The following is a 23,442-nucleotide window of genomic DNA, read 5'->3' on the forward strand; positions in this document are numbered from 1 at the left end:
TACAACTACTGCTGCCAATGGTGCTACCACTACTATTACTACTACTACTACAGCTCCCGCTGCTGCTGCTACTACTACTATTATTACTACTACTACTATTACTACATTGACTTCTACTATTACTATTATTACTACTACTACTACTACTACTATCACTACTACTATTACTATTACTACTGCTACTACTACTACTACTATCAATACTACTATTATTACTACAACTACTGCTGCCAATGGTGCTACCACTACTATTACTACTACTACTACAGCTCCCGCTGCTGCTGCTACTACTACTATTATTACTACTACTACTATTACTACATTGACTTCTACTATTACTATTATTACTACTACTACTACTATCACTACTACTATTACTATTACTACTGCTACTACTACTACTACTATCAATACTACTATTATTACTACAACTACTGCTGCCAATGGTGCTACCACTACTATTACTACTACTACTACAGCTCCCGCTGCTGCTGCTACTACTACTATTATTACAACTACTACTATTACTACATTGACTTCTAATATTACTATTATTACTACAACTACTGCTGCCAATGGTGCTACTAATACTACTACTACTACTACTGCTGCTCCCACTGCTACTGCTACTACTACTATTATTACTACTACTACTATTACTACATTGACTTCTACTATTACTATTATTACTACTACTACTACTATCACTACTACTGTTACTATTACTACTGCTACTACTACTACTACTACTACTACTATCACTACTACTGTTACTATTACTACTGCTACTACTACTACTACTACTACTACTATCACTACTATTATTACTACTGCTACTACTACTACTACTATCACTACTACTATTACTACTGCTACTACTACTACTACTACTACTATTACTACTACTACTACTACTACTACTACTGCTACTACTACTACTACTACTATCACTACTATTATTACTACTACTACTGCTACTACTATCACTACTACTATTACTACTGCTACTACTACTACTACTATTACTACTACTACTACTACTACTACTACTACTACTACTATTACTACTACTACTACTACTACTACTACTACTACTATCACTACTGCTATTACTATTATTATTACTACTGCTACTACTACTACTATCACTACTACTATTACTATTATTATTACTACTGCTACTGCTACTACTATCACTACTACTATTACTATTATTATTACTACTGCTACTGCTACTACTATCACTACTACTATTACTATTATTATTACTACTGCTACTGCTACTAAACAAAAATGAATTGCTTGACAATATAACAAAAACCCTGTCAGATTCCATCTGGCGCTATGATGAATGCCAGTTCTTAAACAGCATTGTAAAATGGGTATGTTTATAACAACAACAGAGCAACAATATCTCCCAGTGCTTCTCGATGACGTCATCATACCATATCCCTGTCCCGTAGCTCTTTGTCAAAGAGGGGGTCATTGAGTCCAATCTGGCCTAAAATCTGCCCCCCCCCACCCCCCCCCCCCCCATCTATCTCCACTGAGCACAGTATGACGTTACCTCACTTTCCGTCCCATTAATAGTGTTACATCATTGCCAAAACAGTCATCATGGCAACCGCCCTAACAACATCTTTAGTGACATCACATCTGTATCTGGGGACCAGGAGCGAGACAGACTAACTTACTTAATCACTTTTTCACTTACTAGATTGTCCAGTCATTTTCTGTCATTTTCTCTCTCTCTCACTCAGTTCTTAACACACTCTTTTGTGTTTAATGTTGTTGCGTTTTGTCTTATTGGAGACCATCCCATCTCAACCCCATCTCCCCTCTCCCTGGCTCAACCCAGCCCCACCTCCCCTCTCCCTGGCTCAACCCAGGCCCATCTCCCCTCTCCCTGGCTCAACCCAGGCCCATCTCCCCTCTCCCTGGCTCAACGCAGCCCCACCTCCCCTCTCCCTGGCTCATCCCAGCCCAATCTCCCCTCTCCCTGGCTCAACCCAGGCCCATCTCCCCTCTCCCTGGCTCAACCCAGGCCCATCTCCCCTCTCCCTGGCTCAACCCAGCCCCACCTCCCCTCTCCCTGGCTCATCCCAGCCCCATCTCCCCTCTCCCTGGCTCATCCCAGCCCCATCTCCCCTCTCCCTGGCTCATCCCAGGTCCACCTCCTCTCTCCCTGGCTCATCCCAGCCCCATCTCCCCTCTCCCTGGCTCATCCCAGGCCCACCACCCTTCTCCCTGGGTCATCCCAGGCCCACCACCCCTCTCCCTAGCTCAACCCAGGCCCATCTCCCCTCTCCCTAGCTCAACCCAGGCCCATCTCCCCTCTCCCTGGCTCTCTGTAAAAGCTCTGAGAAGATCACAGAGCATCAAGAGTATCTTACAGCTTCACAGTGTTTGGACTAATAGAAACCAGACCAGAGCCAACCCTTAACAGTCTAAAGACCACTGCCTCCCCTCTCTTTCTTCTCCTCTCCCTCTTCCTTCTCTCTCCACCCTCCTCCCTCCCACTTCTCAATCTCTCCCCTCTTCCCCGTCCTCGCCACTCACTCCCCCCTCCTCTCCCCTCTCCCCCTTCCTCCTCCTCCTTCCCCTCCTCTTTATTCTATCTCCCTCTCCTTCCCTTCCTCTCCCCTCTCTCCTCCTTCTCCCTCTCCTTCCCCTCCTCTCTACTCTCTCCTCCATCTCCTTTTCCTATCTCCTTCCCTTCCTCTCCCCTCTCCTCCCTTTCCTTCCCTTCCTCTCCTCTCCCCTCTCTTCTCCATCTCATTCTCCTTCCCCTCCTCTCCCGCATCTCCATCTTCCCCTCCTTCCTCCCTCTTCTCAATCTCTCACCTCTTCCCCGTCCTTTCCACTCACCCCCCCTCCTCTCCCCTCTCCCCTCTCCTCTCTCCTTCTCCTCCTTTCCCTCCTCTCTATTCCATCTCCCTCTCCTTCCCTTCCTCTCACATCCATCTCCTTCTCCCCCTCCTTCCCTCCTATCCCCTCTCTCCTCCTTCTCCCTCTCCTTCCCCTCCTCTCCCCTCTCTCCTCCTTCTCCCTCTCCTTCCCCTCCTCTCCCCTCTCTCCTCCTTCTCTCTTTCCGTCCATTCCTCTCCCCTCTCTTCTCCATCTCCTTCTCCTTCCCCTCCTCTCCCCCATCTCCATCTTCCCCTCCTTCCTCCCTCTTCTCAATCTCTCCCCTCTTCCCCGTCCTCTCCACTCACTCCCCCCTCCTCTCCCCTCTCCCCTCTCTTCCTCCTCATTCCCTCCTCTCCACTCTCTCCTCCTTCTCCCTCTCCTTCCCCTCCTCTCCACTCTCTCCTCCATCTCCTTTTCCCATCTCCTTCCCTTCCTCTCCCCTCTCCTCCCTTTCCTTCCCTTCCTCTCCCCTCTTCTCCATCTCCTTCTCCTTCTCCTTCCCCTCCTCTCCCCCATCTCCCTCTTCCCCTCCTTCCTTTCCTCCCCCCTCTATCTTCCCCCCCACTGGTTTTATGCAATAATTCCCCTTAGCTTCCCTAAACATCCCCCTCATCCCTCTCTCACATCCCCACTACTACCCCCCACGAGGGGGAATACAGGTTAAGAAGTCTATCCAAAAAGAGACAGGGAATTTCAATGTTGCTTTTAAAGTTCACTGTTTGTCTGTTCGACTGAAACTGATGTCTACATTTTCCTCCCGTGTATTTAGCATTTTTACAATTCCTTCTCATCTTCATCCTTCTTTTCCTCTTCGTCATCATCTTCATCATCATGAACACTAACATATTCTCTCCTCTTTGTCATCCTGTTTTAGGAGGGGGCCTTCGCCCTGGTGTTCAAAAGCCATTATTTCCCCGGAGAGGCTGTAGCCACCAGGTCAGTATCCATGTCCACTTCCTCACACGCCTCTCTCCGTCTTGTCTGTGAGTCCTCCACACTATGGAAACATGATCAAAAAAATTATCAAGACCCATTGGCATTGACTCATCGTCTATTGCCACAATAAAGCAATAAAACCTGATTATATTATAGCCATATATTGGTCTTCAGATTGTGTCTCTGCCTACGTCTATTCCGTCTATTCCATGGGTCACGTTTGATGACTGGAAGTTGAAACAGTCAGGATTTACAGGAAAGGGGTGAAAGTGTGAGGTGGATCTCTCTTTGTCTGTGTGTGTGTGTGTGTGTGTGTGTGTGTGTGTGTGTGTGTGTGTGTGTGTGTGTGTGTGTGTGTGTGTGTGTGTGTGTGTGTGTGTGTGTGTGTGTGTGTGTGTGTGTGTGTGTGTGTGTGTGTGTGTGTGTGTGTTTGTGTGTGTTGCGTAGCGGTTGAGAGCGTCCTGTAAATTGTTCTGGATAAGAGCGTCTGCTAAATGACTGTTGTAAATGTTATTTTGTGTGCCTCATGCATACTTGTGTGTGTGGTACTGTATAGAGAAGCAGTGTGACTCTGAAATCCAGACAGAGGGGGAGAAGCAGAGGAGTGTGGTCCAGGTTCAGTCACTCCTTGCTGGGCCTCTCTAAAGCTGTCTGCTGGCCTCTTGCCTGGCTCTCCTCTCCTCTCTGTGACTCATTAGGCTCTGCTCTGTTTCCTCTTGCTTCTCAGGGAGAAAACCCTGGCCAGCACCTATTACACTCAATCACCTCTGACGTCTTGATTTCTTCAATTATTTCTTTCTATTTCCTCGTTGGTAGACTGAGGGAAAGAGGGCGAGGGCTGTTGACCTATGGTTTATAGTCCACAGTAAAGAGGATGATTGGTTGAACATGGTGCTGTTGCCAGGGTTCAGTTAGTCCACCTGTTGTTGCTCCACCTGGATACAGTGGGTTTCCCTGAATACTATAACTCTCTCCCTACCCTCTGTCTCTTGCTCTCATTTTCTCTCTGATAGTTACCTGCTGTTTTTAGCTTAGTCTTGTCTTGAGAGCCAGGGACTGAGCTGACAGTTAATGTCTTGCATTGTTAGGGCTGTCTCCCAGGGTAGAGGGAGAAATGGAGGGATGGAAGTGATTAAGCAGTGATGCTAGCCCCTGCTCCCTCTCTTTTTGGCAAAACTATCAGCCCTCCAGCAAGGCTTGCCTGAGAATCACTGTCTACATCTCTCTCTCTCTTTCTCTCTCTCTGTACCCTGCCATCCCACCTGCAACCCTGTACATGTGACTATTAAACACTGTACCCTGCCATCACACCTGCAACCCTGTACATGTGACTATTAAACACTCTGAATCTGGAAAAAAAACAGCACAGCATACTGCCTTTCAGCTTGATGTCAAGTGTACAGCTCCCTGCTCCGTGCTCCCTGCTCCCTGCTCCGTGCTCCCTGCTCCCTGCTCCCTGCTCCGTGCTCCCTGCTCCGTGCTCCCTGCTCCGTGCTCCCTGCTCCCTGCTCCGTGTTCCCTGCTCCCTGCTCCCTGCTCCCTGCTCCCTGCTCCCTGCTCCGTGCTCCCTGCTCCGTGCTCCCTGCTCCCTGCTCCCTGCTCCCTGCTCCGTGCTCCCTGCTCCCTGCTCCGTGCTCCCTGCTCCCTGCTCCCTGCTCCGTGCTCCGTGCTCCCTGCTCCGTGCTCCCTGCTCCCTGCTCCGTGCTCCCTGCTCCCTGCTCCGTGCTCCCTGCTCCGTGCTCCGTGCTCCCTGCTCCCACGTACAGGACTCACAGAGAAGAGAAGGATACAGGAAACAGAGGGAAAGAAAAGAGTGTAATTGAGAAACGTTGCTGTTTTCTTTGAGCCTCAGGTGGGAATTACCCCAGCCAGGTGTAAGCTGTCAAACAGGACAATGCTACATACATAGGTGTAATTGAGATGTAAATATTTATGATAGCGTGTTAAGTACTTTTATCAGTTGCTTGGTGTACAGTGTACTCTGTCATAGGTTCTACTTGATCTATATACAGGTTAGGTTTGCCACGCCATCTCTCCTCACCTGTTATGTGCACACACACACACACACACACACACACACACACACACACACACACACACACACACACACACACACACACACACACACACACACACACACACACACCCGCATCAGCCAATCAGAGAAGCACACATGGAGTACTGGAGACAGAATGCATGGCTGATGAGCTAGAAACATGAGCAGGAACTGACTCAACCACCTGTAGGGGAGGACAAGGAGCAGAAACCTGCTAGAAAACAAGAGAGAGACAGAGAGGGAAAGAGGGGGAGGGGGAGAGGTGAATTAGGGGACAGACAGGCAGAGAGTAAAAGTAAGAGATAGTATGACAGAGAGAGACACATAGAGGAGAAAAAGGAGAGAGAGCGAGGAGTGCTCCAGGTACTTCATTATAGTGTATTGAACAATGGGAGTCATTCAACAGCAACACTTGGGAGAAAGAGTTCAGCTGAAGTGTGGAGACCAATCCCAGCTCATGTTCCCCTGCTGAGGGAAATGTTACACTCACAAGAAATGTTTTAAGACATTACACTGTGTGCGCGTTTGTGTTCTTTCACAAGATAGAAATCTAACCATTTCTCCCCTTCTACCCCCTCTGTCTTTCCCACTCTCTCTTCTCGCTTTCCCCTTCATCCCCATCCCGCTATCATCCCCCCTTTCTCTCTCTCTCTCGTTCAGGAGAGGAAGTCCTCTTCTCATTGGTGTGCGGAGCAAGTATGAGCTTTCTGCAGAGCACATCCCTATCCAGTACAACAGTGGTGAGCTCTGTTCCGCTCTCCCAAGCCTCTTCTCCAGCTGATGTTCTCACTTCACAGTGTTCTCCAACCTCTGTCTGTCCACTGTCCTCACAGAAACCTGACTGTGCTAGTTAACGCATCTGAACACGTTCTGTTACGTAATATTCATGGACAGATCTCTAACTTGAGACACGAGTCCGTAACTGGAACTGAGACATAGATCATGCATTGATATAGATGAGGTTATATGTCTGTATCTCAAGTCATAATTCGGGTCAGTAGGAGTACACCCTTGCATAACAAACTAACCAACTTAATCAATCAATTAAGTAACTGTGTCCTAACCATAACAGTAGCTGTATCTGTCCTAACCATAACAGTAGCTGTATCTGTCCTAACCATAACAGTAGCTGTATCTGTCCTAACCATAACAGTAGCAGTACTTACTGTGAGCAGTATCTGTATCTGTTCTAACCATAACAGTAGCTGTACTTACTGTGAGCAGTATCTGTATCTGTTCTAACCATAACAGTAGCTGTACTTACTGTGAGCAGTATCTGTATCTGTTCTAACCATAACAGTAGCTGTACTTACTGTGAGCAGTATCTGTATCTGTTCTAACCATAACAGTAGCAGTACTTACTGTGAGCAGTATCTGTATCTATTCTAACCATACCAGTAGCTGTACTTACTGTGAGCAGTATCTGTATCTGTTCTAACCATAACAGTAGCTGTACTTACTGTGAGCAGTATCTGTATCTGTCTAACCATAACAGTAGCTGTACTTACTGTGAGCAGTATCTGTATCTGTCCTAACCATAACAGTAGCAGTACTTACTGTGAGCAGTATCTGTATCTATTCTAACCATACCAGTAGCTGTACTTACTGTGAGCAGTATCTGTATCTGTTCTAACCATAACAGTAGCTGTACTTACTGTGAGCAGTATCTGTATCTGTTCTAACCATTACAGTAGCTGTACTTACTGTGAGCAGTATCTGTATCTGTTCTAACCATAACAGTAGCAGTACTTACTGTGAGCAGTATCTGTATCTGTCCTAACCATAACAGTAGCAGTACTTACTGTGAGCAGTATCTGTATCTGTCCTAACCATAACAGTAGCTGTATCTGTCCTAACCATAACAGTAGCAGTACTTACTGTGAGCAGTATCTGTATCTGTTCTAACCATAACAGTAGCTGTACTTACTGTGAGCAGTATCTGTATCTGTCCTAACCATAACAGTAGCTGTACTTACTGTCTGGTCCAGACTAATGATAACCCTCCTGTGTGTGATAACATGTAATCATCTAAGACTAACCCTGTCCTATCCGTAGCACCGTACTACTCTGTCCTGAGGGACTGTGCAGTCACCCCAGTGTTTACAGAGCGACAGAGGGCTGCTGAGCCCGTAGGTGCGCTAACTACCAAATAAACACCTGGGTGTTGTGGGTTCTGACCTCTGATTGGATTGAACCGCCTCATAAGAGTTTGCATGACTAACAACAATCAGAATCCCTTTAATCAGACACACGTCTCCAATGATTCCACTGTTAAATGATTGTCTACTTGTGCAAAAATGATGCCAAATCACAAAAATGATGGTTATGAGAAATGAGACTCTTGCTTCTTGTGGAAATTCTGCCAATACTGTGTGGAACCTTTATGGGTTATTGTAGGTTAACATCATGATCACACTCAGTGGAAAGTAGTGTCAGGTTAATGACATTCTGACTCTAAAACTCCCTTTCTTCTGATGAACAGGGTGCTGAATCCTCAACCAGTAACTATTACCTAGAAACGAGGAGTAGGGCAGCCCTCTCCAAATGATAGATTTCAAAGATTTATCTTGACATGTGTGTTATAATAAATCTGCTCCTTTACATACTCATTGGCCAGTTAATAACAGTTCTGTTCTCTCTGTGTGTGTCAGCTATCTAGAGAACACCCCTAGATGTGTCGACTGTCTTCACCCTGCTATCTGTTAACTTAGCTAAGCTCCACTTTAATAGTGATGTATCCTGCTGGAGTTCAAAGTCTGAGGCCCAATGAGAAAGGAACCAGGAAGAGTAGGAGGATACTGGGTTGCATCTCAATGCTATAAAGTGGCTTCCTCCTCTCTGCTCCTTTCCCTCATCTCCTCTCATCTAAAAACACAAGATAGGTGAAAGCAACATAGTGGATGGAAATGTCTTTTCGCCTGTCGAGTGCAGATGAAGGAAAGAAACAAGGAAACAAGAAGATGTCACTTATCGCTATTAGGGACTAATACTCCTGTAACTGTAACTGTGACAAAGGACAAAGGTCAATGTGTGTGAGTCACCTCATAAATACCATGGACAAATCAATACAGATTGCAAATTGAACCTCCATATCCAGCTTGTTATTGATTCCAGAATCTTCTGAGGTGAACCAATGTAAACATATGACTAGCTTGTTTTTTGATGGTCAAAGGACCCTTGACTCCTCTCCTCTGTCGGTCAATCACGATCATGAACTCTAATCCCACCTGTCTTGTTTTGGTTTAAATCATTGGGTTGTTGATTAAATCCCTCTCTGTTTGTCATTGTCCACTGTTCACACTCGCAATCTTTAGTTTACAGCACTTTACTTGAACCCCCCACCTTGAAGGCTAAGTATCAAATCAAAACAAATCAAATTGTATTGGTCACATACACATGGTTAGCAGACGTTAATGCGAGTGGAGCGAAATGCTTGTGCTTCTAGTTCCGACAGTTCAGTAATACCTAACAAGTTATCTAACAAGTAACCTAACAATTTCACAACAACTACCTCATACACACAAGTGTAAAGGAATGATTAAGGAGAATATGTAAATATAAATACATGGATGAGCGACGGCAGTGCAGCATAGGCAAGATGCAGTAGATGGTATAGAGTACAGTATATACATATGAGATGAGTAATGTAGGATATGTAATCATTATATAAAGTGGCATTGTTTAAAGTGACTAGTGATACATTTATTACATACAATTATGAATTCTTAAAGTGGCTAGAGATTTGAGTCAGTATGTAGGCAGCAGCCACTCAATGTTAGTGATGGCTGTTTAACAGTCTGATGGCCTTGAGATAGAAGCTGTTTTCCAGTCTCTCGGTCCCAACTTTGATACACCTGTACTGACCTCGCCTTCTGGATGGTAGCGGGGTGAACAGGCAGTGGCTCGGGTGGTTGTTGTCCTTGATGATCTTTTTGGCCTTCCTGTAACATCGGGTGGTGTAGGTGTCCTGGAGGGCAGGTAGTTTGCCCCCGGTGATGCGTTGTGCAAACCTCACTACCCTCTGGAGAGCCTTGCGGTTGTGGGCGGAGCAGTTGCCATACCAGGCGGTGATACAGCCCAATAGGATGCTCTCGATTGTGCATCTGTAAAAATTTGTAAGGGTTTTGGGTGACAAGCCAAATTTCTTCTGCCTCCTGAGGTTGAAGAGGTGCTGTTGCGCCTTCTTCACCACACTGTCTGTGTGGGTGGACCATTTCAGTTTGTCGTTGATGTGTACGCCGAGGAACTTAAAACTTTCCACCTTCTCCACTACTGTCCCTTCGATGTGGATAGGGGGCGCTCCCTCTGCTGTTTCCTGAAGGGCCCTCACCTCCTCCCTGTAGGCCGTCTTGTCATTGTTGGTAATCAAGCCCACTACTGTTGTGTCGTCTGCAAACTTGATGATTGAGTTGGAGGCGTGCATGGCCACGCAGTCATGGGTGAACAGGGAGTACAGGAGAGAGCTGAGAACGCACCCCTGTGGGGTCCCAGTGTTGAGGATCAGCGGGGTGGAGATGTTGTTTCCTACCCTCACCACCTGGGGGCGGCCCGTCAGGAAGTCCAGGACCCAGTTGCACAGGGCGGGGTCGAGACCCAGGGTCTCAATCTTAATGACGAGTTTGGAGTGTACTATGGTGTTAAATGCTGAGCTGTAGTCAAGGAGGATTGCGGAGGATTCTTACATAGGTATTCCTCTTGTCCAGATGGGTTAGGGCAGTGTGATTGCGATTGCTTTGTCTGTGAACCTATTGGGGCGGTAGGCGAATTGGAGTGGGTCTAGGGTGTCAGGTAGGGTGGAGGTGATATGGTCCTTGACTAGTCTCTCAAAGCACTTCATGATGACGGAAGTGAGTGCTACGGGGCGATAGTTGTTTAGCTCAGTTACCTTAGCTTTCTTGGGGACAGGAACAATGGTGGCCCTCTTGAAGCATGTGGGCACAGCAGACTGGGATAGGGATTGATTGAATATGTCCGTTAACACACCAAACAAACCAGTAGCCACCATCATGATCATGACATACAGTATAAGCAATTATAAGCATGCCACAAGCAGTCACTAGTTAATTACAAATTACTTAAACAGTCTAGGTGAAAAGTTCAAGTAAAGCAGGAAGTGTTGACTACCCTGACCCAGTCTGAACCGTGACCCCTGCCCTCTGTCCTGTAGGTCTGTTCAAGGAGGGGGTCCAGGATAAGAACAGCCACAACCGGCCAGACAAGCCAAACAACTCCACTGCTGTGAATTCAGCTGGAGACGACAAGGCTGTGGAGTACTACTTTGCCTCCGACGCCAGGTGAGCTGAAACCCTAGGTGTGTGTGTGTGTGTGTGTGCGTGCATACTTGTGTGCTTGTCTCATGCTCCCACCTGTCCCTGCCCAGTGCCATCATAGAGCACACCAACAAGGTGATCTACCTGGAGGATGATGACATTGCAGCAGTGGTCGGGGGCAAGTTGTCCCTCCATAGGCTGAACAGCCTGGCAGGGGAGGATTCAGTTCGGGCAATCCAGACCCTCCAGATGGAACTACAGGAGATCATGAAAGGTCAGAGTTTAATCATAGGGCTCATCGCCGTGGCAACCTAGGAGTTTACTAGGAGTATGTTATAGTGTCCCAGGACCTACACAGTAATGTAAGATCTGTTTTATGCCAGGTTAGGATTTGAAGAAGTTAGGCGAAGCCTCATTCTAGATCTGTGTGCCAAGGGTAACAAATACCTGGAGTGGTCAATACCAATAGACCTTCCTATTCACACAGAGATCATATACCTGGAGTGGTCAATACTAATACACCTTCCTATTCACACAGAGATCATATACCTGGAGTGGTCAATACCAATACACCTTCCTATTCACACAGAGATCATATACCTGAAGTGGTCAATACCAATAGACCTTCCTATTCACACAGAGATCATATACCTGGAGTGGTCAATACTAATACACCTTCCTATTCACACAGAGATCATATACCTGGAGTGGTCAATACCAATACACCTTCCCATTCACACAGAGATCAAAGATAGAGTCTTGTGTCATACCTGAGAAATGTAGTCTGATTTACAGAGAGACAGGCCCATGGCTAACCATACTTTACTGCAGTCACTAGCTCTAAGAACAGTAGAGCAAGATCTCCCCCTGCTGATGTTAGGGAGTACCTACACCAGTGTGCTGTGAGATTGAAACACAGTCATCATGCTCCGTGTCCCTCATCTCTCTCTCTCTTTCTGTGCAGGTAACTTTGAGGCATTTATGCAAAAGGAGATCTTTGAGCAGCCAGAGTCTGTCTTCAACACCATGAGGGGGCGGATCTGTTTTCACACCAACAAAGGTAGCTTTCCATTGTGATGTCATATTCTGATTGATGTCACTCCGTTGTTCCCGGGATGTGGATGGTACTGTGCCGTATGCTCAATCAATATTAGCACAGCAGCTCACGGAGGCAAGCATAGGTTATTAACAGTTACTACATGGATGTATAGCGTGATTCCTCAGGAAACCCAGACAAAAAGATTTTTTTGGGGGGAATTTTCACGAATATTAATCCATAGAAGGGTCCTTTGGAGGAAGGATTATTTGACGTTTGTATTTTAAAGCATAATTGAGTAATAATTAATCAACGTTAGCATATTTATTACAGGCCTCCTTTAAGACTCCATAGTTTTTCATCTGTAGGTGCCACAAAGAAAACATGTATGTCATATGAGGCTTTACTGCTTGCTCTGTAATATGATTAGCATTTTGATTTTCAATGTTTGTTTGTTTTACATTCATTTATGAATATAGAAAAAAATATATTTTTAAAATATTTATTTATTTATTTCACCTTTATTTAACCAGGTAGGCTAGTTGAGAACAAGTTCTCATTTACAACTGCGACCTGGCCAAGATAAAGCAAACCAGTTCGACACATACAACAACACAGAGTTACACATGGAATAAACAAACATACAATCAGTAATACAGTAGACAAATCTATATACAGCATGTGCAAATGAGGTAGGATAAGAGAGGTAAGGCAACAAATAGGCCATGGTGGCAAAGTTATTACAATATAGCAACCACTGGAATGGTAGGTTGTGCAGAAGATAAATGTGCAAGTTGAGATACTGGGGTGCAAAGGAGCAAGATGAATAAATAAATAAATAAATAAATACAGTATGGGGATGAGGTAGATTGGATGGACTATTTACAGATGAGCTATGTACAGGTGCAGTGATCTGTGAGCTGCTCTGACAGCTGGTGCTTAAAGCTAGTGAGGGAGATAAGAGTCTCCAGCTTCAGAGATTTTTGCAGTTCGTTCCAGTCATTGGCAGCAGAGAACTGGAAGGAGGGGCGGAAGAATTGGCTTTGGGAGTGACCAGTGAGATATACCTGCTGGAGCGCCTGCTACCGGTGGGTGCTGCTATGGTGACCAGTGAGCTGAGATAAGGCGGGGCTTTACCTAGCAGAGACTTGTAGATGACCTGGAGCTAGTGAGTTTGGCGACGATTATGAGGCGAGGGCCAGCCAACGAGATCATACAGGTCGCAGTGGTGGGTAGTATATGGGGCTTTGGTGACAGAATGGATGGCACTGTGATAGACTGAATCCAATTTGTTGAGTAGAGTGCCATATAGAATGACACATTAACACTATAAACCAGCTCAGTGAAACATGAATATTGAAAATATATCAATTTCTGATTTGGCAAATTTTTTCACTATGTTGTTGAATATAATATACTCTATGGGCATATCAACGTTCCAGAGTGGGATCTCTTCTTGTGTTAAAGTTATGGTACATTTTATATAGACAAACATCGTTGTCAATGTAACCAATCACAGTCCCCCTTTCACTTGTATCATGGCACATCCTGAAAATCACCAGCAGAGGGCGACCATTTTGAATCCATTTTCACATTCACTCTGTTGGTAATACTTACAAATTGGACCATAACTCTAAAAGTAGCAGAAATCCCACTCTGGAACTTTGATATGCTTGTTTCTCTCCTGAACTTACTTTGTGTCGTCAACATAGTGTGATGTAAAGAGGCCTTGGACTAAATGTGAATGCTGATGGTCTCCCCTCTCCTGTCCTGTCTTGTTCTCAGTGATCCTGGGGGGGCTGAAGGACCACCTGAAGGAGATCAAACGCTGCAGACGCCTCATCATGATTGGCTGTGGAACCAGCTTCCACGCTGCCGTGGCTGTAAGTGAACCAACTAGAAGTGTGATTGAGGAAGAGGAGGAGAAAGAAAAGATGATGATGACCATTGTAATTATGATAAGGATGAGTCTCTCTCTCTCTCTCTTTCTCTGTTTCTCTTTCTCTCTCTCCAGACCAGACAGATTCTGGAGGAGCTGACAGAGCTTCCTGTCATGGTGGAACTGGCTAGTGACTTCCTGGACCGCAACACACCCGTCTTCAGAGATGACGTCTGCTTCTACATCAGCCAATCAGGTAATTCCTCAGAGCGATTAATCTGCTACACATTTTTGTTTTGCTGGTGTTTCATAAAACTCTCTCTCTGGTGGAGACTGGATGTTCTAAAAGAGAGAACTCTCTGGTGGAGACTGGATGTTCGAATAGAGAGAACTCTCTAGTGGAGACTGGATGTTCTAATAGAGAGAACTCTCTCTCTCTCTGCTGGAGACTGGATGTTCTAATAGAGAGAACTGTCTCTCTCTGGTGGAGACTGGATGTTCTAATAGAGAGAACTCTCTCTCTCTGCTGGAGACTGGATGTTCTAATAGAGAAAACTCTCTTTCTGGTGGAGACTGGATGTTCTAATAGAGAAAACTCTCTTTCTGGTGGAGATCGGATGTTCTAATACAGAGAACTATCTCTCTCTCTCTGCTGGAGACTGGACGTTCTAATAGAGATAACTCTCTCTCTCTCTGCTGGAGACTGGATGTTCTAATAGAGAGAACTCTCTGGTGGAGACTGGATGTTCTAATAGAGAAAACTCTCTCTCTGCTGGAGACTGGATGTTCTAATAGAGAGAACTCTCTGGTGGAGACTGGATGTTCTAATAGAGAAAACTCTCTGGTGGAAACTGGATGTTCTAATAGAGAGAACTCTCTCTGGTGGAGATCGGATGTTCTAATAGAGAGAACTCTCTGGTGGAGACTGGATGTTCTAATAGAGAGAACTCTCTCTGGTGGAGACTGGATGTTCTAATAGAGAGAACTCTCTCTGGTGGAGACTGCTTGTTCTAATAGAGAGAACTCTCTCTGGTGGAGACTGGATGTTCTAATAGAGAGAACTCTCTCTGGTGGAGACTGGATGTTCTAATAGAGAGAACTCTCTCTGGTGGAGACTGGATGTTCTAATAGAGAGAACTCTCTCTGGTGGAGACTGGATGTTCTAATAGAGAAAACTCTCTCTCTGGTGGAGACTGGATGTTCTAATAGAGAGCACTCTCTCTCTCTCTCTGGTGGAGACTGGACGTTTTAATAGAGAGAAGTCTCTCTGCTTGAGACTGGATGTTCTAATAGAGAGAACTCTCTCTCTCTCTCTGGTGGAGACTGGACGTTTTAATAGAGAGAACTCACTCTCTCTCTCTGGTGGAGACCGGACGTTCTAATAGAGAGAACTCTCTCCCTCTGCTGGAGACTGGACGTTCTAATAGAGAGAACTCTCTCTCTCTCTCTGCTGGAGACTGGACGTTCTAATAGAGATAACTCTCTCTCTCTCTCTGCTGGAGACTGGACGTTCTAATAGAGAGAACTCTCTCTCTCTCTGGTGGAGACTGGACGTTCTAATAGAGAGAACTCTCTTTCTGGTGCAGACTGGACATTCTAATAGAGAACTCTCTCTCTCTCTGGTGGAGACTGGATGTTCTAATAGAGAGAACTCTGTCTCGCTCTGCTGGAGACTGGATGTTCTAATAGAGAGAACGCTCTCTCTCTCTCTGGTGGAGACTGGACGTTCTAATAGAGAGAAGTCTCTCTGGTGGAGACTGGATGTTCTAATAGAGAAAACTCTCTCTCTCTGGTGGAGACTGGGCGTTCTAATAGAGAGAACTATCTCTGGTGGAGACTGGATGTTCTAATAGAGAGAACTCTCTCTCGCTCTGCTGGAGACTGGACGTTCTAATAGAGAGAATGCTCTCTCTCTCTGGTGGAGACTGGATGTTCTAATAGAGAGAAGTCTCTCTGGTGGAGACTGGATGTTGTAATAGAGAAAACTCTCTCTCTCTCTGCTGGAGACTGGATGTTCTAATAGAGAGAACTCTCTGGTGGAGACTGGATGTTCTAATAGAGAGAACTCTCTGCTGGAGACTGGATGTTCTAATAGAGAGAACTCTCTGGTGGAGACTGGATGTTCTAATAGAGAGAACTCTCTGGTGGAGACTGGATGTTCTAATAGAGAGAACTCTCTGGTGGAGACTGGATGTTCTAATAGAGAGAACTCTCTGCTGGAGACTGGATGTTCTAATAGAGAGAACTCTCTGGTGGAGACTGGATGTTCTAATAGAGAAAACTCTCTCTGGTGGAGACTGGATGTTCTAATAGAGAGAACTCTCTCTGGTGGAGACTGGATGTTGTAATAGAGAGAACTCTCTCTGGTGGAGACTGGATGTTCTAATAGAGAGAACTCTCTCTCTGGTGGAGACTGGATGTTCTAATAGAGAGAACTCTCTCTCTCTCTCTGGTGGAGACCGGATGTTCTAATAGAGAGAACTCTCTCTCTGGTGGAGACTGGACGTTCTACTAGAGAGAACTCTCTCTCTCTCTCTCTGGTGGAGACTGGATGTTCTAATAGAGAGAACTCTCTGGTGGAGACATGCCGTTCTAATAGAGAGAACTCTCTCTCTGGTGGAGACTGGATGTTCTAATAGAGAGAACTCTCTCTCTCTCTCTGGTGGAGACCGGATGTTCTAATAGAGAGAACTCTGTCTCTCTCTCTGGTGGAGACTGGACGTTCTAATAGAGAGAACTCTCTCTCTCTCTCTGGTGGAGACCGGATGTTCTAAAACAGAGAACTATCTCTCTCTGCTGGAGACTGGATGTTCTAATAGAGAGAACTCTCTCTGGTGGAGACTGCTTGTTCTAATAGAGAGAACTCTCTGGTGGAGACTGGATGTTCTAATAGGGAAAAGGCTGGTATGTGTACTGTGGGTAATCTGTTGAGTAAGGGAGAATTCTACTGTGTTTTGCTGGTAGGAATGATGACACGCCTTGTTATCTCCCTCTTTCCCCTCTCAGGTGAGACAGCAGACACTCTGATGGCTCTGAGGTACTGTAAGGATAGAGGAGCTCTGACCGTGGGGGTCACCAACACAGTGGGCTCCTCCATCTCCAGAGACACAGACTGCGGGGTGCACATCAACGCCGGTCCAGAGATCGGGGTGGCCAGCACCAAGGCCTACACCAGCCAGTTTGTGGCTCTCATCATGTTTGGTCTGATGATGAGTGAGGACAGGATCTCCCTGCAGCCGAGGAGGCTGGAGATCATCAATGGACTCAGGATTCTCCCAGGTGAGTTGCTATATTAAAGCCATGTAGAATGACACATTAACACTATAAACCAGCTCAGTGAAACAAAACTGCGTCTATGACCATCACACACTATGATCAATAGATTACTGCCAGGTGTTACAAAATAGATGAATGAGAGTGAACCAAACCCTCTCTCCCTCCTCCTTTCTCCCTCGCACTCTCTGTCTCTCCCTCGCACTCTCTGTCTCTTTCTCTTCTCCCTCTCTCCCTCCTCCTTTCTCTCTCCCTCGCCCTCTCTGTCTCTCTCTTTTCTCCCTCTCTCAGACATGATCAAGAAGGTTCTGACTCTGGATAATAAGATCAAGTCCATAGCAGATGAGCTATATCAGCAGAAGTCTCTGCTGGTCATGGGACGAGGCTTCAACTACGCCACCTGTCTGGAGGGGGCACTGGTAAGGACAGATCTACAATCAGCTTACCCACCCCAAATCCTGACCCTGAACCATTATAGGAAACTTGCCAAACTGACGTTAAATCAGTTTCTAGGGGCAATGTTTTGCTTTTACTCCTATTTTTCACTCCTTTATATATCATTAAACATCTCACTCTATAGTCACATGCCTGTTGATCTATATGAATTATAGACTATTGATTATGTTATGTCACTGATTGATTCTTCCCGTACAGAAAATCAAGGAAATCACGTACATGCATTCAGAGGGCATCCTGGCTGGGGAGCTTAAGCACGGTCCTCTGGCTCTGATTGACAAGCACATGCCGGTCATCATGATCATCATGAAAGACGCCTGCTACACCAAGTGTCAGAATGCTCTGCAGCAGGTCACAGCCAGATCGGTACGTCACATTCCTCACTCACATCACATATTCAAATGCACGTAGACACAACTAAATACCCACCTCGTATGCACACCCATGACTTATCTGGCTCACGCGCAGTACACATGCAAATACTAATAACACACACACAGCCTCATTATCAAAAGCTTTGAATAATGAATTCTAATGAATTGATCGATATACTTCTGTAAACCGCTCTGTCTTTCTCTCCTTCCCGTTCAGGGGCGGCCGATTATCCTGTGTTGCCAGGACGACCAGGAGATGTCTGAAAATGCGTATAAGACCATTGAGCTGCCTCACACAGTGGACTGTCTCCAGGGCATCCTCAGTGTCATCCCTCTGCAGCTCCTGTCCTTCCACCTGGCCGTGCTGCGGGGATACGACGTGAGTCTACCACCACCTGCTCTTTCCTTATGGACTTGAATTACCTAGTATTCAATATGTTTTATTTCAATTTCATTGCTAAAAGCATCAAAATCAACGGTTACAAGTACACACCAAATCAACTAGCCATACACCAGTGGCGGTCGGTGCATTTAAGATGAGGGAGGACCATTATTTTTTCTATTACAGCATATTGGATGACTGTCATTTATATTCCAGTCACCCAGCTCAATGTAACATTGATAGGTTTAGGCTGCTACATGATACAACATTTGTTCCTGTACCTATCATGAGGTTGCTACAACCTAGCCTATGAAGGAAAGTTTACAACGTAGGTGCGCAGGTCGAGAGAAATTTGAGTAATCCAGGTGACAGACACATTCAATACCGCCTTGCACAATTTTGCCTGCATCTGGCTGATCTAGGGTGTAATCATTAGTCCAACAGAAACAAGAGTTTCTATTGGGCAAATTCAGGTATGTTTAACCCCGTGTTGTTCCATATGCTTCCGTTTAAGAAACGTTTTTCAACAGACTTTCCAAGCCTAAACCTTTCCAAGCCAAACCTTCATATCATAACCGCAAACCGCTATACACAGCCTACATCATTATTAGCTATTAGCTAATGTTAGCTAATGTCATAGACAACATAGCTAATAGAACTAAAACGTTAGTAAACCCTCGACAATCATGCAGTACAGTTTACAGTCAACAGCAAGCAGTTTAGCAGATACACTGGCGGGCCCTGGTGGCAATAAATTAATAAAACCAAAAGCTTACCTTGACTTGGAAGAAATGCAATGTTGGATAGCCATAGCCAGCTAGCTAACATATGTTTGAGTATGCTAAACTAGCTAGCTGCATTTGGTAGCTAAGTGAAAGTGAAAGAAAATATGGAATATAGCTAGCTCTCTATCTCAAACTGTTCAACTATTGTCTTTCCCTCTCTTTGAGTGAACTACTGACAACAAGTTATGCACGGCAATGCTAGCTAGCTGTAGCTTATGTTTTCAGTAGTAGATTCATTCTCTGATCCTTTGATTGGGTGGACAACATGTCAGTTCATGCAAGAGCTCTGATAGTTTGGAGGACGTCCTCCAGAAGTTGTCATATTACTGAATAAGTCTATGGAAGGGGGTGAGAACCATGAGCCTCTTGGGTTTTGTTTTGAAGTTAATGTACCCAGAGGAGGCCGGAAACTACTGTAGATGACCTCCGGCTACACCATGGTGTTACCCTACAGAGTGCTGTTGAGGCTACTGTAGATGACCTCCGGCTACACCATGGTGTTACCCTACAGAGTGCTGTTGAGGCTACTGTAGATGACCTCCGGCTACACCATGGTGTTACCCTACAGAGTGCTGTTGAGGCTACTGTAGATGACCTCCGGCTACACCATGGTGTTACCCTACAGAGTGCTGTTGAGGCTACTTTAGACCTTCATTGCAAAAGTCATGAATATATTTAGTATAGTTTTATCTCAAAATCAACTTTTTTAAATGTTTCACTATTTTTATTTTTATGAGGAGCCTCCACTGCCATATACCTATGCTGTATGTGTATGTAGTCTTGTCTCCTTTACTCATCAGTATTGATCTGATTTAATGGCCGTCTCTCTCTGGTTGCAGGTGGACTGTCCCAGGAACCTGGCCAAGTCTGTCACTGTGGAGTAATAGCAGACAGACAGACAGGAGGCAGTAGAGACCATAACACTGCTTTGCCTCTGTTCAAGAGAGAGACTGAGTGGAGGCGTACACATCAAAGTGCAATTGTGTGTGTGTGTGTGTGTGTGTGTGTGTGTGTGTGTGTGTGTGTGTGTGTGTGTGTGTGTGTGTGTGTGTGTGTGTGTGTGTGTGTGTGTGTGTGTGTGTGTGTGTGTGTGTGTGTGTGTAAATCTCACGAGTGTTTGACCATCTGTCCAATCAGCAGCATTATCACCAATAATGTTTCCAAAGCAAGAGACTATACACTACTGTATGCACTGTGCCTTGTACCCAATTGGTGCCTTGTCCACAAACAGTTGAGCCAAAAACACCAAATGTAGGAATAATGCATTGACTTGGTAGATTGAAGTGCTTATAACTGTGCAATATGTGAAAAAGTGCATTATGAATGTTTATGATAATATTTTCTTCATCTGTATTGGGCTCTCTGTCCTGTGGCAGTCTATTATCTTCACTTTGTATCTTGGGAAGTGTAGTCTATTCCATAGCATTCCTTTATACAGAATAGCCTATTGAGCCCCACAGTGGAGGTGTTATAATATCCATAAAACATAGTGGTCAAACAGGGAAATGGTTCCAATCGTTTTTCCACCATTAATTTTTCCCATAGGGGAAAAATAAGGGCTGTGTTTCATGTAGGCTTACCCTGGTGTGATGTTTTAATAATCATGTAAATCTCTCTCAGCGAAGGTGACTTTTATCAATATATTCGGCTCTATTAACTCTCAGATTCGAAAATGCTAATTAGCATTAAAGTATACTACAAATCCCTGCAAGCTCCTGCATGTCATCTCAACTAACAGGTATTATATCAATAAAAAAATTAATTGCACAAGACATTTCACAGAATTGTCAATTTAAAGAAATGTTGCCAATTTATTCATTACTAAATTTAGCTAAGATTCGGCAGTCTCGTCCAGATCATCATGGTATTTGTATTTTTTTTTATAGCCACATTAGCAGCTAATTAGCATTTCATTTGGGTGGGGTAAATACAGGCTAAGATATTGATAAAAGTCACCTTGTCCTAGAGAGATTTACATGGTTATCAAAATGTCACACCAGGGGAAGCCTACACGAAACACAGACCTTATTTATTTATTTTTTCTAAAATCCCCTATGGGGAAAATTAATGGTGGAAAAACGATTGGAACCATTTCTTTGTTTGACCGCTAGGTTTTATGGGTATTACGACTCATACTGTGGTACTCCAAAGCTAGCACATTGTAAGGGACTATCCAGAAAGCGCTATTGATGTACAATGTATGTACAATCATAACACTTATGGTGTTATGATGTACACACTTTGCTTTGATGTACTGGATACAGCCTCTATTCATTGTGCCTTATAGCCCTTTTTAATCCTTCTGAGTGAATCTTTTACTCATGAGGGGATTACTCTGAATCTACACTCCAATCTGTTGAAAAGGGCTGGATGATATTGCTACAGTTTAGTCTCTCAAGACACCATGATAATTCTACTTAATTTAATTCACTATCCTTTCATGAATCCTTATTCTGTGTCGAGTCGTTGTGTAGCGGTCATCATCACAATCTTATTCTATTTTCTGTTATGCAGCTTTGTGAGGGACATCTGTCACATTCTCTGAAGATTGTCTGCGCTTCATTGTCTTATTTATCCCATGTATGATGGCCACTTTCTTTTATATTGTATTTCATCTCCCATAATGCCAGTGTTGACCTAACTATTATTTTCTTGAGGCACTACCTTGACATCTCATTGGAAAAGTGATATCCAGAAGAAAAGGAGCAATATAATATGAATTGTAGTTTTGGCAGTTTCACTACGTGTACTGTATAGGGTAAAACATGTTAGATGTACTGCAGTCGGTGTATTTATCAGGTTATTTTATGACAATTAAAGAAAGTGATGCTGATTTATCACTTTAACTATGATTGTATTTTATACCGTAGGTTTCATAGCAACCAGATATTCTATTAATGAATGAATAAAGGAAACTTTAGGTGAAAATGGAAAGTGTTCTGACCTTTTACTGCGCCTCTATGACCCCTTTCAAACAGCCCCTTGTTGACCACCTTGACCTTTTACTGCGCCTCTATGACCCCTTTCAAACAGCCCCTTGTTGACCACCTTGACCTTTTACTGCGCCTCTATGACCCCTTTCAAACAGCCCCTTGTTGACCACCTTGACCTTTTACTGCGCCTCTATGACCCCTTTCAAACAGCCCCTTGTTGACCACCTTGACCTTTTACTGCGCCTCTGTGACCCCTTTCAAACAGAAAAAATACACCTTTATATGACCCCTTTCAAACAGCCCCTTGTTGAGCACTTATTTGCAGGAATACCCCTTTTATACATACAGTATCAGTGGGTAACTGGCAAATGGGGGCTGTTTGCAGTTTAAATTAGGGAGGTGTTAAAACAATGGCGGTGTTCATGAATATAACCATTCACACAAACCCAATTCCTGTATTTTGGTTAAAGGCTAGGTCTTTAGGTGGGTTTTTTTTGTCCATGTTGTTGACCCCCTTGCCCTTTCAGATATACCAACAGATAATATAAAGAAGCAGGCTGGTATATTAATGGGATTTTGATCTGTGTATGACAGGGCTAATACAGTGTGCGTTGGGCCACCATGAGCCACCAGAACAGCTTCAGTGCACCTTGGCATAGATTCTACAAGTGTCTGGTACTCTAATGGAGGGACCGTTCTTCCATGACAAATTCCACAGTTTGGTGTTTTGTTGATGGTGGTGGAAAACGCTGTCTCAGGTGCCGCTCAAGAATCTCCCATGTGTTCAATTTGGTTGAGATCTGGTGACTGAGACACACACACCCTTTCAACCCCCGATGCTCCTTTGAGACCCCTGTTTTAAAGTCACTGAGATCTTTTGGTAGCCAAAATAATGCTTATTTAACTCAGTGTGGAAGCACCTGCTTTCAATATACTTAGTGTCCCTCATTTACTAAGTGTTCCCCTAATATTCTCATAGAATACTGGTGCTTGCTGTTATAGTTACATTTCAGATGTGATGTGAAATTGAAACAAGGTTTCTTTTGACAATACAAGAGTTTGTCACAAACTTTCAGGATCTCGTGATTACGTCATTCTCTTGTTGTACCAAGACTACCCTCCACCCCATATAATTAGGAATGTCAATACTTA

At 44.6% G+C, this 23,442-nt stretch overlaps 1 protein-coding gene across 2 annotated transcripts in view; it reads left to right on the forward strand.

The window, feature by feature from the left end:
- Positions 1-22,291, forward strand: part of LOC129827822 (glutamine--fructose-6-phosphate aminotransferase [isomerizing] 2-like) — a 35,360-nt gene extending 13,069 nt beyond the window's left edge. Inside the window, exons 7-19 of one of the 2 annotated variants that reach the window (XM_055889025.1) lie at positions 3,785-3,846; positions 6,563-6,642; positions 7,958-8,035; positions 11,070-11,196; positions 11,283-11,446; positions 12,137-12,232; positions 13,994-14,091; positions 14,223-14,343; positions 17,094-17,366; positions 17,652-17,779; positions 18,015-18,182; positions 18,408-18,569; positions 20,197-22,291. In XM_055889025.1, the coding sequence (XP_055745000.1) occupies positions 3,785-3,846; positions 6,563-6,642; positions 7,958-8,035; positions 11,070-11,196; positions 11,283-11,446; positions 12,137-12,232; positions 13,994-14,091; positions 14,223-14,343; positions 17,094-17,366; positions 17,652-17,779; positions 18,015-18,182; positions 18,408-18,569; positions 20,197-20,241 (1,602 nt within the window). In that variant the 3' untranslated portion in view covers positions 20,242-22,291. The remainder of the gene's footprint in view (positions 1-3,784; positions 3,847-6,562; positions 6,643-7,957; positions 8,036-11,069; positions 11,197-11,282; positions 11,447-12,136; positions 12,233-13,993; positions 14,092-14,222; positions 14,344-17,093; positions 17,367-17,651; positions 17,780-18,014; positions 18,183-18,407; positions 18,570-20,196) is intronic. The other variant, XM_055889026.1, reaches the window with a different exon arrangement.
- The last annotated feature ends 1,151 nt before the right edge of the window (positions 22,292-23,442 follow it).

Source organism: Salvelinus fontinalis, chromosome 29 (genome assembly GCF_029448725.1).
Source record: "Salvelinus fontinalis isolate EN_2023a chromosome 29, ASM2944872v1, whole genome shotgun sequence".
Taxonomy (NCBI): Eukaryota; Metazoa; Chordata; class Actinopteri; order Salmoniformes; family Salmonidae; genus Salvelinus; species Salvelinus fontinalis.